This window comes from Colossoma macropomum, unplaced genomic scaffold (assembly GCF_904425465.1).
Source record: "Colossoma macropomum unplaced genomic scaffold, Colossoma_macropomum, whole genome shotgun sequence".
NCBI lineage: Eukaryota > Metazoa > Chordata > Actinopteri > Characiformes > Serrasalmidae > Colossoma > Colossoma macropomum.
In genome coordinates, this window is record NW_023494810.1 from 2,425,330 (window position 1) to 2,441,507 (window position 16,178).

The following is a 16,178-nucleotide window of genomic DNA, read 5'->3' on the forward strand; positions in this document are numbered from 1 at the left end:
CTACAATTAGTGTTTATTTTTTACGATTAGTGTTTAGTGTTTATTTAGTGTCTATTTAATTCACACATTTCCTTTTTACTGTCGATTTAATGTTATTGCTACACCATGGGTTCTGAGAGTAACGCAGTTTCAATACTCTGTATGTCCTGTACATACTGTAGTATTGACAGTAAAGCTGACTTGACTGTAAAAACTGCTATTTTATACAAATTTTATTTACTGTCCGTTCAGCTTTGTTCTATTGGAAACACATTTTTTCGTAATAAAAGTATTTTCTTTCTTACCTTGTACTTTGACGCACTTGAACGCTAAAGCAAACAGTGATTAATCTTAGTCAAATAAAAGAACATAATAGTACACACTAAAAAAGACGGTTCTTCAAGGGTTCTTTAGTAAAGAAAACAGTTCTAAATAGAACCAGGAACACTCAAAGAACCCTTTGCATGATTAAAGATTAAAGTGTCCTTTCATCATGAAAGCGTTCTTCAGATTGATGGAGAATGTGCTGTTTATGGTTCTATATAGAACATTTTTAAGAATGGTTCTTCAGTTGTTATGATTTCAAGCTTGTAACAGTAGAAGAACCCTTTTTGGTGATAAACAGCACAGCTGCCATAAATCTGAAGAACCATTTCACATGCAAAGAACCCTTTAATATGCAAAGGGTTCTTTGAGTGTTCATGGTTCTATAGAACTATTTTCTTTACTAAAGAACCCTTAATGAACCCTCATTTCTAAGTGTGTAGCGCCGGTCAGTAAAGGCTGTGGCTACAGCATAATGTGAAATATTTAATTTGGCTCTGAGGTTGTTAGAAATCTAGTAAGACAGAAGTGCAGATTGCTGAGAACTGAAGCTGCTTTATCTGATGTGTGGAACCTTTTTATAAAGGGATGATATCTGTCTGCCGCAACGGCACACAGTGCCCCGCCCTCTGAACTCGCTCAACAAGCTCAACAGCCGTGTTTCTAGAACGATCTCGTCTATGTCCAGGTGTGGGAATACTGGTGTTTTGCTAAGCTTTGCAAGAAATAAATTATTAAAAGTTAGAATTTTTTTTTTTAATTGGCGATAAATGACTTTTTAAGGTTGCTGGGGGCTGTTACCACGGTAACTAAGTTAACCATCACCAGGCACCGGCCCAATCCCAGCAGACATACAGATCACCTACACACACACACACACACACACAAATATACGTCTATCCTCTGTATGCCAGTGTTACGGCTGACCTTCTCCTGGAGACGGATCCTCTGATGGAACGTCATCGTAAATCACCTCCGGGCTGGTTGTGTTTGTGTCAGTCTGAACAGAGACTTCTCCTGAGAAAAGATCAGCAAGCAGAGAAAATGAGCTCACCGGGCTGCCGAACACACTTCATCTCCACACACTACAGCCCAAAAGTTCGGTATCACTGTTCTAAATAATGTAGAACCAATTCTGATGCAGATACAGTCCTGTGGAAAAGTCAGACGTTGCGCAAAACAGTTGAAGTTATTTATTTTTCAGCATCAGAAAAAACCCGCAGGGATATTTTCCACAGCTGCAAAGTTCAGTTGTAGAAGTTGGTCGCATTTTCAGCTCCTCCGATCCAAATAATGACACATTTAGACTCACCAGTCCATAAAACTTTACTTTGTCATCTCAGTGAACCAGCGAGCTGGAATTCATTACAGGAAACTAAAACTTTGCTCTCTGGAGTCACATGACCACCTCCACACAGCCTGACACAGCTTTATCTGATTTTACTTAACTTTTAATATGATTTTTGGTATGTTTTAGCTATGTCTTGGCTATTGTTTTACTTTTTATTAATTCTTTTTATGGGGGCAGTCGTGGGCTGGAGGTCGGGGAACCAGCCTTCTGACCGGAAGGTTGCCGGTTCGAACCCCTGAGCTGACGGTATGTGACTGAGGTGCCCTTGAGCAAGACACCTAACCCCCAACTGCTCTCTGGGTGCTGTGGATAGGGCTGCCCACCGCTCCGGGCAAGTGTGCTCACTGCCCCCTAGTGTGTCTCTTCACTAGTGTGTATGTGGTGTTTCACTGCACAGATGGGTTAAAATGCGGAGGTGAAATTTCCCCATTGTGGGCCTAATAAGGGTCACTCAATTTTTATTTATTTTATTAGTATTTTTTGTTATTTATTTTATTATTTTTATTTATTTTATTAGTATTTATTTATTTAATTTATTCTTTTTTATTTAATTTATGAATATTTTTTGTTATTGATTTTATTCTTTTTATTTATTTTATTAGTATTTATTTATTTACTATTCTTTTTTATTTAATTTATTAGTATTTTTGTTATTGATTTTATTCTTTTTTATTTAATTTATTAGTATTTTTTGTTATCGATTTTATTCTTTTTTATTTATTGTCACATTTTGATTTCTTTTTATTTCATTAATTTATATTTTTATTTATTTTATCCTTATCTGATCTGTTACTTGTTAAGCTACTATATTGTAATTTTAATGGTTTATTGATTTAACGATTTATTGGTACCTTCTTATTATTAAATTTTACTATTATGATTTTTATTATTTTATTATAACATTTGATTTCTTTTTACTACCCAACTTCTCAATCCCTGATTTCCGTATTGCTCGACCACATTGTGAATGAGGGTCTCCCTCAATGTATTCCGAGTTTAAATAAAGGTTGACTGATTGATTGACTGACAGATCGATTGATATCTCCTATGACAAATATGACTATCATAGGAGATAATCATCTTTGGTGAAAGTTTTGGTGGTCTACCAGATCTTGCAAGGTGCAAGGTTGTTAGGAGATGTGGAGAGCTTTGCAATAATTTCAGCCACAGGTAAAGTCAATTATTCCAGGTTTTCCTAACAAAAATCAACAAAAATAACTGAATACAAACCAAACAATTGTTCTCCGGCTCTTTAAACGCCCTGTTGCGGCTCCACAGCAGCACTAGATTTTTAGGTAAAATAACATAATCCTCCTCTGCTGTAACATAAAGCTCTTCTGATCGTTATAACACACAGTTCTAACACAGTTCTCACAATAAAAGGTCTTAAACGCTGGAGTTAATGCAGAACTGCTAATTCGCCCTTTAACCCTGAAGATCAGCGCAGACTGCTGGTCACACAGCGACACAGACAGTCTCGCCTAGCTCGTAGCTAACAAAACAGCAAAGAGAAAGATTTAAAATGAACTTTGGAGACGAATGGACTTTTATAATCACTCCAGCTGGTTTCCTGAAACGTTTAATCTCCAATGAGAAACTGCCAAACAAGTCGTGAAGTCGCTTCTCATTCGCCAGCTTCTTGTTCGAATTGTCTCGTTCCACCTTAAATGGCGCAGCAGTTACATTCTGGCACCTCAGGCACCATTTAAGGTGGAACGGGACAATTCTAACAAGAAGCTGGCGAATGAGAAGCGACTTCAGCCTCAAAAAACGTTAAATGTTGAGAGACATTTTACAAGAAACTCTACTTTCATGGAAAAGTTTCCTGACTGAGATGTGAGAAAAGCAGCTACAGCTGAGCTGAAGTTAAAGCAGAGCAAAGTCAGTCTGTGTTTCCGTTTATATTATATTTTCAGTCTATACTATTGAGACATATTTACAGCCAAGATGATAAAACGGACATGTTGTGGCTCCCAAGGTGGTTTAATTTTTGTTGAAAGGACAAAATGGCTCTTCTTAATATTTCGGTTCCGACCCCTGAGCAAAGCCTACCAGTAAGGATCAGCGCGTGAACGTTTGCTCGAACTGTCCCCGGCTCAGTCAGGTTCGCACAATCGCCACCAGCCCCTAAACGACCGCGTTCTATGTTTCATTCAAGTTTAACCTGATGCAGATACAGATTAAAGAAATGTGACACTCTCTAATGGGAACCGAGCAGAGTGGTACAGGCGTTATCTTCGCCACTGTGAAATGATATGCCCCCCTTTTTTTGTTCCTAAATATGAATTCCTACAGGAGATGGAGGAACAGAGGTGCTGCTATCACCACAATTAGACAGCAGTGATCACAAAGACTAAACACCTTTATTTCTCACACCAACTACACATACAGTGATGCACTGCACAGGAATTCAATTCACAGACAACCGATTTTCCTCTAGGATTTAAACTTTTAGTGGGAAGGCCTCAGATCTGTGTGGTAAGAACCTGTTACAAGTATCTGATTTGTGGTCAAAATGATTTTGTGTAGACTCCAGCCTGAAAAGAATGGAGATCTGTGGCGGTGTTTTGCTTGGTGTCTGTGAAATCATGTCAACTAAACGTCAGCTCGAGTTTAGAAAAGCGCACAGACGATGAGTGACCACTGATTTAGGTGACGAGAGGCGAAAAGAGGAGGAACAGTCCAATGAAAACAAGCTGTATCAGACCTGTAAGACATTCTTACAACACAGAGTAGCAGAACTGAGTATGCATGAATTCAGTGGCTTTTTTAATGCTGTTTAACTTTTTTAAAAGTTTTATTAGCTCTTGTTTACAACCTACCCACATAATCTTCAGAAAGTCCAGTCTTCTAGCACTGACAATGCTGTGTCTACCAGACTATGTCCAATCTGGGGCTTATATGTCCAATCTGGGGCTTATATGTCGTAGCAAATATTGCATAACCACCTTTGTGATTCACACTGGTTGAGCATTTCAATTCAATTCAGTTTACAATGTGTGCTGTCACAGAACAGGTTCACAAAAATCAAGGTGCAAATAGAGCTGAAAGATTAATCGTTTTATCTCGAACTTGCAATTTAAGGTGCAATTTTCGAATCGCAATAGCTGCAATTTTTTATTTTTTCTATTATAGCGTACACTCTTAAAAAAGGTAGTTCTTTATGTTAAAGATGGTTTTTCAGCAAAGACGATCATTTTATATAGAACCATGAACACTCAAAGACCTGTTTGCGTGCTTAAATGGTTCTTCACATGGTGAAATCGTTCTTCAGATGGAAGGAAAATTGTTGTATATGGTTCTATACAGCACCAAAAAGGGTTCTGCTATTGTTACAATGTCAAGCTTGTAACAATAGAACATTTTAATGCTATATAGAACCCTTTTCACAAATGTGCTATATAGAACCGTATACAACACACTGTCCATAAATTTGACGAACAATTTCATCATTCAAAGAACTTTTTAAGCATGCAAGTGAGTCAATGAGTGTCTACCGTTCTATATAGAACCATTATCTTTACTAAAGAACCCTTGAAGAACCATCTTTTGTAAGTGTGTACATTAGCAGAAATGTTGGTTTAAGTTTTAAAAGGGGGAAACTGAACCTAATAAGAGTTTGGGAAATGCCTGTAGTTGAGTTAGACCAATCAGAGGCAACCAAACCTCCACGTGTTGTGACATCACAACCACAACTTACTAACGGTTTGGCACACTGTGTTCACGGGTCGAGCCTCAAGCCAGGAAAGGTGGATATTCTGAACTTCTTGGCCAAAATAAACCAAGCCTGAATCTTAATTTATTGAAAAAAAAATGGAATTTAAATTGTAGCTACAATGTTAGTAGGAAAAATCGCAATTAGATATTTTCCCCAAATCGTTCAGGTCTAGGTGCAAGTCCCTTTTGAGCAAGCCAAGTACAACAGGGGCAAGAAAAATAACGCTAAAGGAATGAGAACGAAACCTTGCAGGAGCGAGACTCAAAGGGAGATTCATCCACCAGTGGCTGAAACAATAACACTGAGTTAATTGCAATTAAGAGTGAGGATACCAAAAAAAGAAGTGAGCACAGTCATTAGAGCGAATTCAGATCAATAAAATATGACTCATGCTAGAAGCTTATCAGAGGGTATGTAAAAAGAGTGCTAATGAGAATTAAATCCATGGTTGGATTCAATTCAGTCCACTTAAAGCCTCCAGTGACATCCAGCTGACGCTTTCAATCACATCCAAGGCTGAGGGCCTCCATTCGCTTCAGGAGGGTGAACAGTGCTTTCTGGAAAGACTGACTAACAAAAGGTGGGTCATTCTACAAAAACGTCCACTTTTCTATCTCTCCATAGGAGTCACTGGTGTTACTGATCCTCATTGGTGTTACACATAATAAAGGAACACCAGAGACATTTTAATGAACAATGCATTTTACAAAACGGCTGCTACAGAACATCAAACCACATGTTGTCAATCATGGAATATCCACTAAAATATGGAATTTAATCCATTTGTGTTCTATTTTTTCACAGTTACCTCAGAATAAAGTCGGTCACACCAGTGACTTCAGCTAAAAGCTTCATATGAAATCATGAGCTGAATGAGAAAATCTCTGATAACTGAGAGACACAGTGGACTCACCATGAGCTTTTCTTCATAGATCCTCAGACAACAGGTAAAAGGAAGTCGAGTGATGTCATCAGTGTGACTTTTATTTCAAAATAAGAGATTTTTTGTTGCGCAGTAACACCAGTGACACGACTCCTGGGGACAGCTTTCATTATATATTTTATCATTTTAATTTGGCATTTGTTTTCTATATGTCATTGAAATCATATATTTCATAGTCGTGTATAGATTATTGTAGTTAAAATAGCAGAAAAACATGTTTTTTTCTTCAAAATACAGCCTCAGCCTTCACACACGACTGTGAGCTCTTCTGTGGTGCTTGGAATTCTGTATGATTGATTTAAAAACCAATATTGCTAAATTGAGGCTCAAGAAGGTGTAATTGTTAAAATTATGTATTGTTTTATTTTAAAATATAAATAAATTGTAACCCTAACATGTTTTTCAAGTGTGATGTATCTGTAAACACTAGAGACACAAAAATAGACGTTTCCAGACTGACTCAGCTGTATTTGTAAAGAATTGTACCAACATGATGTAGGCTAGTTTAGAAAATGGTTAAGTCACATGGATGATGCATCTCACAAGGAAAGCACTACTTTTTTTTTTTGTGGACATAAAAATTACAATATAAATCAAACTGCTGTCCTTCCTCAAAAGAGACCATTAGAACCATCGGGACTGAAATCTAATAGCTTTGCATCCTAATGTGAATTGGCTTAATAAGTTAAGAGACCCTTATTAGTGCCACAACGGGGAAATTTCACCTCCGCATTTAACCCATCCGTGCAGTGAGACACCACATACACACTGTAAATAATCCGTTAAATAGAAGAATAATATCCGTGTAAACTCCTGTATCTGATTACATTCCCAATCAGAAAACACAAGCACTGCTCACAGCTGCTCGTCTCACTCTGACTGGACTCTCTGTCTGTCTGTCTGTCTATCTGTCTGTCGATCTATCTGTCTATCTATCTATCTATCTATCTATCTATCTGTTGATCTGTCTATCTGTATATCTGTCTGTCTATCTGTTTGTCTTATTGTCTATCTATATATCTGTCTGTCTATCTATCTATCTGTCTGTCTATCTATCTGTCTTTCTATCTATATATCTGTCTATCTATCTATCTATTGATCTATCTGCCTGTCTGTCTGTCTATCTGTCTGTCTTTCTATCGATCTGTCTGTCTATCTATCTATCTATCTATCTATCTATCTATCTATCTGTCTGTCCATCTATCTATATATCTGTCTACCTATCTATCTGTCTGTCTGCCTATCTATCTGTCTGTCTATCTGTCTATCTATATATTTATTGATCAATCTTTCTGTCTATCTATATATCTGTCTGTCTATCTATCTGTCTGTCTGCCTTTTATCTATCTGTCTGTCTATCTATCTGTCTATATATCTATTGATCTATCTATCTATCTGTCTGTCTGTCTTTCTATCGATCTGTCTGTCTATCTATCTGTCTTTCTATCGATCTGTCTGTCTATCTATCTATCTGTCCATCTATCTATATATCTGTCTATCTATCTATCTATCTGTCTATATATCTGTCTGACTGTCTGTCTGCCTATCTGTCTGTCTGTCTATCTATCTATCTGTCCATCTATCTATATATCTGTCTATCTATCTATCTATCTGTCTATATATCTGTCTGAATGTCTGTCTGCCTATCTGTCTGTCTGTCTATCTATCTATTTGTCTATCTATATATATCTGTCTGTCTGCTTATCTGACTGTCTGTCTGCCTATCTATCTGTCTTTCTGTCTGTCCGGCTATCTATCTGTCTATCTATCTATATATCTGTCTGCCTGTCTTTCTGTATGTCTGTCGATCTATCTATATGTCTATCTGTCGGTCTGTATCTATCTGTCTGTACTGTAAGCAGAATGAAAGCGTCTTGGTGACATTACTGAGAAGTCCGTGTTCTCAGCAGTGCTGGTTTCTGGCCGTGCCCTTCGACTGATCTGCAGTCTTGCCATGTTTTTGTAGCTCACTGGATTAGCCATTAGCTTCACTCAAGGCATGTCTGCTCAGTTTAGCTAGCCGGGGCCCATTGATTCCCTTTTAAAATGCGATTTGTCTAGAACGATTTCTCCCCTCCTTCAGACCTCCAGAGGCACTCTTTCCAGTTAAACAGAGGCGAGGTTGTGCCCTGGGTATTGTGAAACGGATTAGCCAACAAGGCTAACTAAGCTTTTGTCAGGATCCGGGAGAAAGTGAGAGAGACGACCTGCGACGTGAGGGCAGGCAAAACTGGGAGGAAGAAAAAAAAAACTCAGCTTTGTGGAATGCGCTCACGCTGAGATAGGAAACAGCCGTACCCAGCACTCCTTGACCATCACCCAGAGCCAACCACAATTAGCCTGCCTATCACAGTGATTATCAGCTCATAGCAGCCGACGCCGCTCACACACATAACGACTCCAACAGTGAGTCACAGGCCGCATCTGTATTCATGAGTATAATCTGCTCGAGGCGATGTGTTTACATAGCGGAGGAGGAGGGCGTGATTTATGAACGGGATCCTTTTAATGTACATAAAGCCCATTATTTAAGATGAGATTGGAAGAATAACCAACGTTCTGCAGACAGTAGAACAAGCTAGCACTGAGGCAGCGTTCATGCCGTGATGAGTTTAGCTTGTAGGGCTATTTATGCCTCCCACAGTGATTTAGATAATAAAGCCTAAAACTCAGGATGTGGAGCTTTTCTAAAACTTTTTTACTCAACCTTTAGAAACCTAAAATTTCGGGGATTTTTTGGGTCAATTACAATTATAAAATATTTACATGTGACAGTCACATATACCATATGTTGTTATTTTCAGGAGACCCTGGGCTACTCAGATATGCCATTGTTTGACATGTAACAGAAATTTGTTATCTTTATGAATTTGGGTCATTTCTGATCAAAAATGTACCTAGCACCTGCTAAATTTTGTATTTTTTTAACTATAGAGATCTTAAACATGTTGCACCTCAGAAACCTTTTCAGAAATGGTTAGTCTGGAGTGTCTGTGAGCTGAAAGTGCAATAATTTTGATGGTGATTCATTCTGTTGGTTATTATGAGTAAAAATAAACAATTAGCATAAGGCGGACATGTTTTTTATTGATTTTCTGTCCTCTTGGATTCAGACTCAGTGCTAAAACCCTGATACACAGCAAGACAGGCTTTATTTTTAATTACAAATTGAGTTGCATATTTAATATCAGATATTTTTAATACTCAAAATGTAAACTGAAAGCTCTTTGTTTATGACGGCTAAAAGCAGAGATGTAATATAACAGTAGCGAGTGGGTTTGGGTGATTTTGGAGCTTGATCTCTGGCTGATTGATGGTCACAGGTGGATGAAATCACTCTGAATGGTGAAGCAGAGTCTGATGATGATCTGATGTGTGAATCATGTCGCTGTTTTAACCCTTTGTTGGAATATGAAGGCCAAAAAACAGAACAATAACATCAGGTTTTTAGATGATTTTCCGAGCCGACTATGATGCCATGCTTGCTCGTTAGGGGTGGATCTGCTGAATGTCCTGATATGTGGATCGTGTTTGTATCTTAAACCTTTCTGAAGTTATGAAGGCTAGAAATGTAGAAGTGTAACCGTTTTGCAAATTACGGTCTTTGGTAACATCTTTGGTAAAATCTTACTCAACCCTAACCTTAAAGGAATAGTTCAGAACTTGCTACAGTTGTCCCAACTGCTACACACACCAACCAGACACTTCATTAAGTACGCCTATTTATTCCTGCACTCATTGTCCATTTTATCAGCTTCGCTGACCATACAGTTTCACTCTGTAGTTCTACAGTTACAGACTGTAGTCCATCTGTTTCTCTGCATACTTTGTCACCCTGTTCTTCAATGGTCAGGACCCCCACAGAGCAGGTACTATTTTTTTAACATTCAGTATCAACTTTTTGTTATGAGAATTTGCAGAAATAGGTTTGTTGCCTAGAAGCAACACTGTGTGACAATGGAATGGATTTAGCCAGTCACAAGCCAGGTCTCACCACGTCAGAGAACACGGCTCTATGTCATTTCTTCCCATTGTCACATAATGTTGCCTCAAGGCAACATACTCCAAAAAGACCCCTGCACACATTATTCCGTTTTACAAATGTTTTTGAGTGTAATAATCATGACCAATTATAAATAATCCATCCATCCATCATCTAAACCGCTTATCCTTCTGGGTCGCGGTGGGGTGCTGGAGCCTATCCCAGCTGTCATCGGGCGAAAGGCAGGATACACCCTGGACAGGTCGCCAGTCCATCGCAGGGCAGACAAACAGACATATACATCCACACACACTCACACCTAGGGGCAATTTAGCATGTCCAATCAGCCTGACTGCATGTTTTTGGACTGTGGGAGGAAACCGGAGTACCCAGAGGAAACCCACGCAGACACGGGGAGAACAGGCAAACTCCACACAGAAACGACCCTGGTCACCCGGCCGGGAATCGAACCCAGGCCCTTCTTGCTGTGAGGTGACAGCGCTACCCACTGCGCCACCGTGCCGCCCCTATTATAAATAATCATAATATATAATTATATAATTTAATAATCAAGGACCATTTCATGCAAGAAAGTGGAGTTTTTAAATTGCTCTCATAATGCGCGCAGTAAAGGGTTAACGACTTCACTGTGTTTAGGGCACGAGTGCGGATTTAGTCGTGGGGTTTGTATGATGCTCATTAGTGAGGTACAAGCTTCCATTTGTTAGCTAACTTAGCCTTGTAGCTCCAGTGCAAACCTGAAGAGGCGAACATCAGACACCAACCTTCTTGGTACACTCCACAAAGCTGTAACATCACTAACCAGATCTGTCAAGTCAAACTGGGGCCCTTCTGGGCCAAAGTGCCGCAGAGATTAGGGCTTACTGATTAGCTGATGAGCTGAATCAGGTGTTTTTAATGAGGCAGTGAGCTGAAGTCTGCAGTGTTTTGGCCCCAAGGACTGGAGCCTGACACGTGTGAACTAGACGACTGAAACTATGAGGTTTATGCAGATAACTAGTAATGAAAGCTTATATCCCACCAGTTAGCACTGGGCAAACTACACGCCCACACTGTGACACTCTTGTCTCAGCTGTGCTGAGTGTTAAGCATCATTGTTAAGTAATGAAACACTGTTTTGTATTTTAAAGGACAGAAGTAAGTCACGGCTTAATAACTAGTAACAGTCATTTTGAAGCCTGTATTTTGTCTGCAGTTTTGTTCATTTAAAATTACTTAACAACCATGTCTGAGGAATGAGTGATGATGTAGTACCACATTTGACCACATTAGCCCAATGTTGTGTACTTAACATTGGTTGTAGGGCTGGGCAATAAAACGATAACGATAAGTATCGCGATATAACTTTTCCTCGATAGAGTGATAAGACAGGTTTGATAAATTTTCGATATAATACACGATTCTCACACTTCCACGTTTTAGCGAAAGCCCCGGTGGCGTTTTCTACTGCAAGGAAAGCGTCACTACTCTGCTGTCGCCAGGAGAGGGCGCACTTCCGAATTTTTCGACTTGATTAGAGAGGGAGGGGGCCACGAGTAAAAAAAGGGTCGCCAAATATACTTTAGCAACAGCTGAAACGCGGAGTTATACAGTCCCTGTTTGAGTGGAGCGACCGGCGATCTGTTCTCCTGTGATCGAGTGTGAGTGACGAGGTCAGTGACGTATCTGTACTGTCCTACAGTGAACTCACCTCTTTCCGTGCATCCTAACAACTTTAGCGGTGTTAAATCACGTCTGCAGCGCCGTGTTACAGCGCCAACCGTCATATTTTAGAAAGTGAAAGAAAGAAGTGGTTCATGTTCGAAAGTAAACTGAGGAAGCTGTGAGGCGTTGGAGAGCGGGAGAGCGCTGTCTTTCCAGGCTAGCTGTTTTTAGCTGCTGGCTAACTTGAGGCAGCGCTCCGGCACAACAGGGTGAATTGATGATACGGTAGATCAAACAAGACAAAAAATCACCGCTTTCAGTTTAAACATACCTAAAAGGAGGACTCTGTGACTGGTGTGAGAGATTCACACTGCAGATAATGCTTTTACACAGCGAGCGTCAGATATACTGCGGTTCTCCCCTTAAACTACTACGATAGCATAGAGAAACCCAGCCGTCTAGCTGGTGTCTGAATACTGTGATATGCTCTGACATGGATGTGGTAGGAGTGACCGCAGTGACGACCGAACCGAGCTGACGTTGTTGAGAAACTAAAGAGTTTAGCGCTGTTGTTGGCCACTTGTTTAGCGTTTGTAGCGGGGTAGCCGAGCACTCGACACCAGACAGCTAAAAACAATCTGTTTTCTTTCTTAAATTATGACCATTACAAAAATTGCAGCTGTGCTTTTCCAGCTGGTAAAAACAGCTCAGAGACTTTCTCCCACTCTTCCATGACAGATTAGTGAAATGTTCCACTGTTTGGTGAGTGTTTGTCATGATCGGACCATAAGTGATAGTTTAAAACCACAATTAACCACCCAGGAGCAAAACCAGCCTTCAAACGTGAAAGAAATCATGATTTGACATTTATCGCGATATGTATTGATATCGAACGATATGAGTTTTGTTTATCGTGATAACGTTTTTGCCCATATCGCCCAGCTCTACTTGGTTGCCAGTTAAATTCCGCATTGAGTACAAAATTCTTCCACTGACGTATAAAGCTTTGAATGCTCCTCAGTACCTCAGTGACCTTATTTCCTATTATCAACCGACACGCCCACTTAGATCACAAGGTGCTGCTCATTATTAGTACCCAGAATTTAGAAGTTACGTCAGGGGGAGGAGCCTTTTCATACAAAGCCCCCCAGCTTTGGAATAGCCTACCAGTCTGTGCTCGGGACTCAGACACAGCCTCCATCTTTAAGTCTAGGCTAAAAACTTACCTGTTTAGTCGAGCCTTTGGCTAATTAGTTTTCCTAACTATCTGTCCCCCTTATCCCCCCCTCCCCCCTTCCCCCCCTCTTTCCCTGAGCTGAGCGGCTGCCCGTCCTAAGAGGGTCTGACCTGAGATGCGGCCGGCGCACTGCACAGTGGTGTTAAACTGTATCCACTTATACTGTTTTGTGTCTGTGCTGTTATCCGGTGTCGACCAGAGGAGGATGGGTTCCCCTTTTGAGTCTGGTTCCTCTCAAGGTTTCTTACTCCTGTTGAGGGAGTTTTTCCTTGCCACTGTTGCCAAGGCTTGCTCACTGGGGGCGTGGACCCGGATTCTCTGTAAAGCTGCTTTGTGACAACATCTGTTGTAAAAGGCGCTATATAAATAAATTTGACTTGATTTGACTTGACTAGTAGCGCAGTGATGCTTATTAGTGAGGACTTCCACTTCTTAGCTAACTTGGCCTTGTAGCTTCAGCGCAAACCTGAAGAAGCAAACGTCAGACACCAATCTTGGCCCACTGACTACACTCAGGGTAAAACTGTGTAAATTACATTTTTGTTGCTGAACTAAACGCATATTTCCTCGTGGGGAGCAGCCAAATGTCCCTACATTGGCAAAATATTAACATTTTCCACACTTGGTCCCCACAAATAGCTAAACACTTAACCACACTCTCTCACACACACAGAGGCATGAGACACTTCTTCTCTTTTATTGCTGACTTTGTTAAAGCCAAGGGCAATTTCCTACAATGGATGTGCAGATCCAATATTGATTCTCATATCCCTTTATTCAATTCATGCTCCTACTTCCCTCAAGGCAAATAACCACGTGTGTGTCTACATCTGTGTGTCTGAACACACGCAAGCTTAAAACCGAGCTGTATTTTTTCCATTAATAGGTCTTTACAAAATTACTTTCCAAGGTCTATGAATTCTGATGAGCAAAGCCTGCATATTCAGAAGTTACCGTGCAGTATAAAGATTAATGAACTCCATCCTTAATACGAATTCAGTGTTTTTCCTTTATTAATACAGAATTCTGTTTGACCTTGGCAGAGAACGAGTCCATTTCATCATCCACTGCCACGCGGTCAGTTTAATAAGACGGGGACGTTTCATTTGGACTTTTTTCTTTGATGCTTTCTTTATGAAAGCTGAAAGGTGAGGCTTAATACACGGCACAAAGACAAAAAGACAGATTCTCATTAGAAACAGGCAGATACTTTAGGGAGAACAAGATAGTGAAGTGGCCATTTCAATTCAGCTCAAAGCGAAGTTTAAACACAGCAAAGGCAGCCGTGAGACATGTCCAGGACTTTCTATCCCTTGGTGTGAAAATAGCTACCAGACATGGGAATCACAAGAGGCTGTACGATACGATACGATACGATACATCACAATATTTGTGCATTTGATCATTTTTTGAGCATATTTAACTCTATTGAGATTTTCATCTTTTCACTTTTGGTCCAGTGGAAATTTAGCGGTGTACATGTAGGAGAGGCTAGGGGACTTTGGAGACCCCAAGAGGCCACTTGGAAAAGTCAAAAAGGCCACTTGGAGAGGCCATCAGAGGCGCACGACATTCGTTTGAATTAGCTTGAATAACTTCAAATCAGTAGGAGGAATCAACTCCAAATTTTGCATGGTGAAAGCAGACCCCTGGTGACACAAGGGGTGTTGGAGGACATGAATTTTTTAATTTGTAGACACAAAAATATAATTTATATCATTAAATTTAGGAAAGCAGCTATTTTTTTTGTTTTTATCTTATTTTGATCATTACAGATTCATTTCAACATCTTTAAATGTTTTCAATTACAATTTTGAAGGCTTTTCAGTAACATTACAGCATGAAATTCTCTCTAGTTTATGTACTGCTTAAGTAAAAAGCCTCAATATTTGGGTGTGTAATTTCAGGCGGAAAATGGAAAAAAGGGCCGGCTTTTTGAGGGTTAAAAGACTGAGCTCTTGGGGATATGTAAATTTAGAATATTTCAAGTATTCATATTTTATTTCAAGGTCTACTACAAGTGTCTGTATTTTACTGCTGATGTTTTTGCATATTTTGAATGAACAATGGCCAGTTCAAGTTATAGCACAATATTAACCCTCTATGGCACAATGTTGCCTCAGGGCAACAAACTCATTTTCCTCACTTTACAGTAACGTTATACATATTTAAAGACAATAACAGGGTCAACAATAATGGGAAGAGTTTGAGTAAGTCAATAAAAGGCATGTGCGTGGTCAAACTGTCTCTTGTTGGGCACTTTTAAACCTCTTTTGTAACATTCAGTATCAATTTTTTTGTTATGAGAATTTGCAGAAATAGGTTTGTTGCATAGAAGCAACATTATGCGACAATGGAATGGATTTAGCCAGTCACAAGCCAGGTCTCACCACTTCAGGGAACACAGCTCTATGTCATTTCTTCCCATTGTCACACAATGTTGCCTCAAGGCAACATACTCCAAAAAGACCCCTGCACACATTAGTATTTTTTACAAATGTTTTGAACGTAATAATCAGGACCAATCATAATAATCACAATATATAATTTTATAATTATATAATTTAATAATCAAGGACCATTTTAAGCAAGAAAGTTTTATATTACCCTCATAACGCGCGCAGTAGAGGGTTAATTAAAAATGAAATAAATCATACACGTTCTCAGGCCCATGGATTTGTTGAGATTTTTAATATGACCCTTTTAGCAGTTACGTTTGACATCCCTGGCATAGATTCTCAACCTCAAGTTCCTTATTGATAGACAATCCACACCCCACCCTGGCTGGGCCATGTGAGAGAAGCAACAGGCCACAGGATACGAGCCATATTTCTGAGTATCCAGACCCTTCAGCCAGAACATCCACTGTCACTTCAATGAAAGGCTCAGCACTCTGACGGCTTGCTGGCCACAGTGGTGCCAGTGATCTCAACAAACTGTCAGAGAATGTCATCACATTTAGCTGGATCCACTTTCTTG

At 39.7% G+C, this 16,178-nt stretch overlaps 1 protein-coding gene across 3 annotated transcripts in view; it reads right to left on the reverse strand.

Annotated features, from left to right (window-relative positions):
* Positions 1-16,178, reverse strand: part of arhgef10la (Rho guanine nucleotide exchange factor (GEF) 10-like a) — a 310,750-nt gene that overhangs the window by 253,034 nt on the left and 41,538 nt on the right. For all 3 annotated transcript variants that reach the window (XM_036559119.1, XM_036559118.1, XM_036559117.1), the window contains one exon: positions 1,231-1,320. In XM_036559119.1, the coding sequence (XP_036415012.1) occupies positions 1,231-1,320 (90 nt within the window). The remainder of the gene's footprint in view (positions 1-1,230; positions 1,321-16,178) is intronic.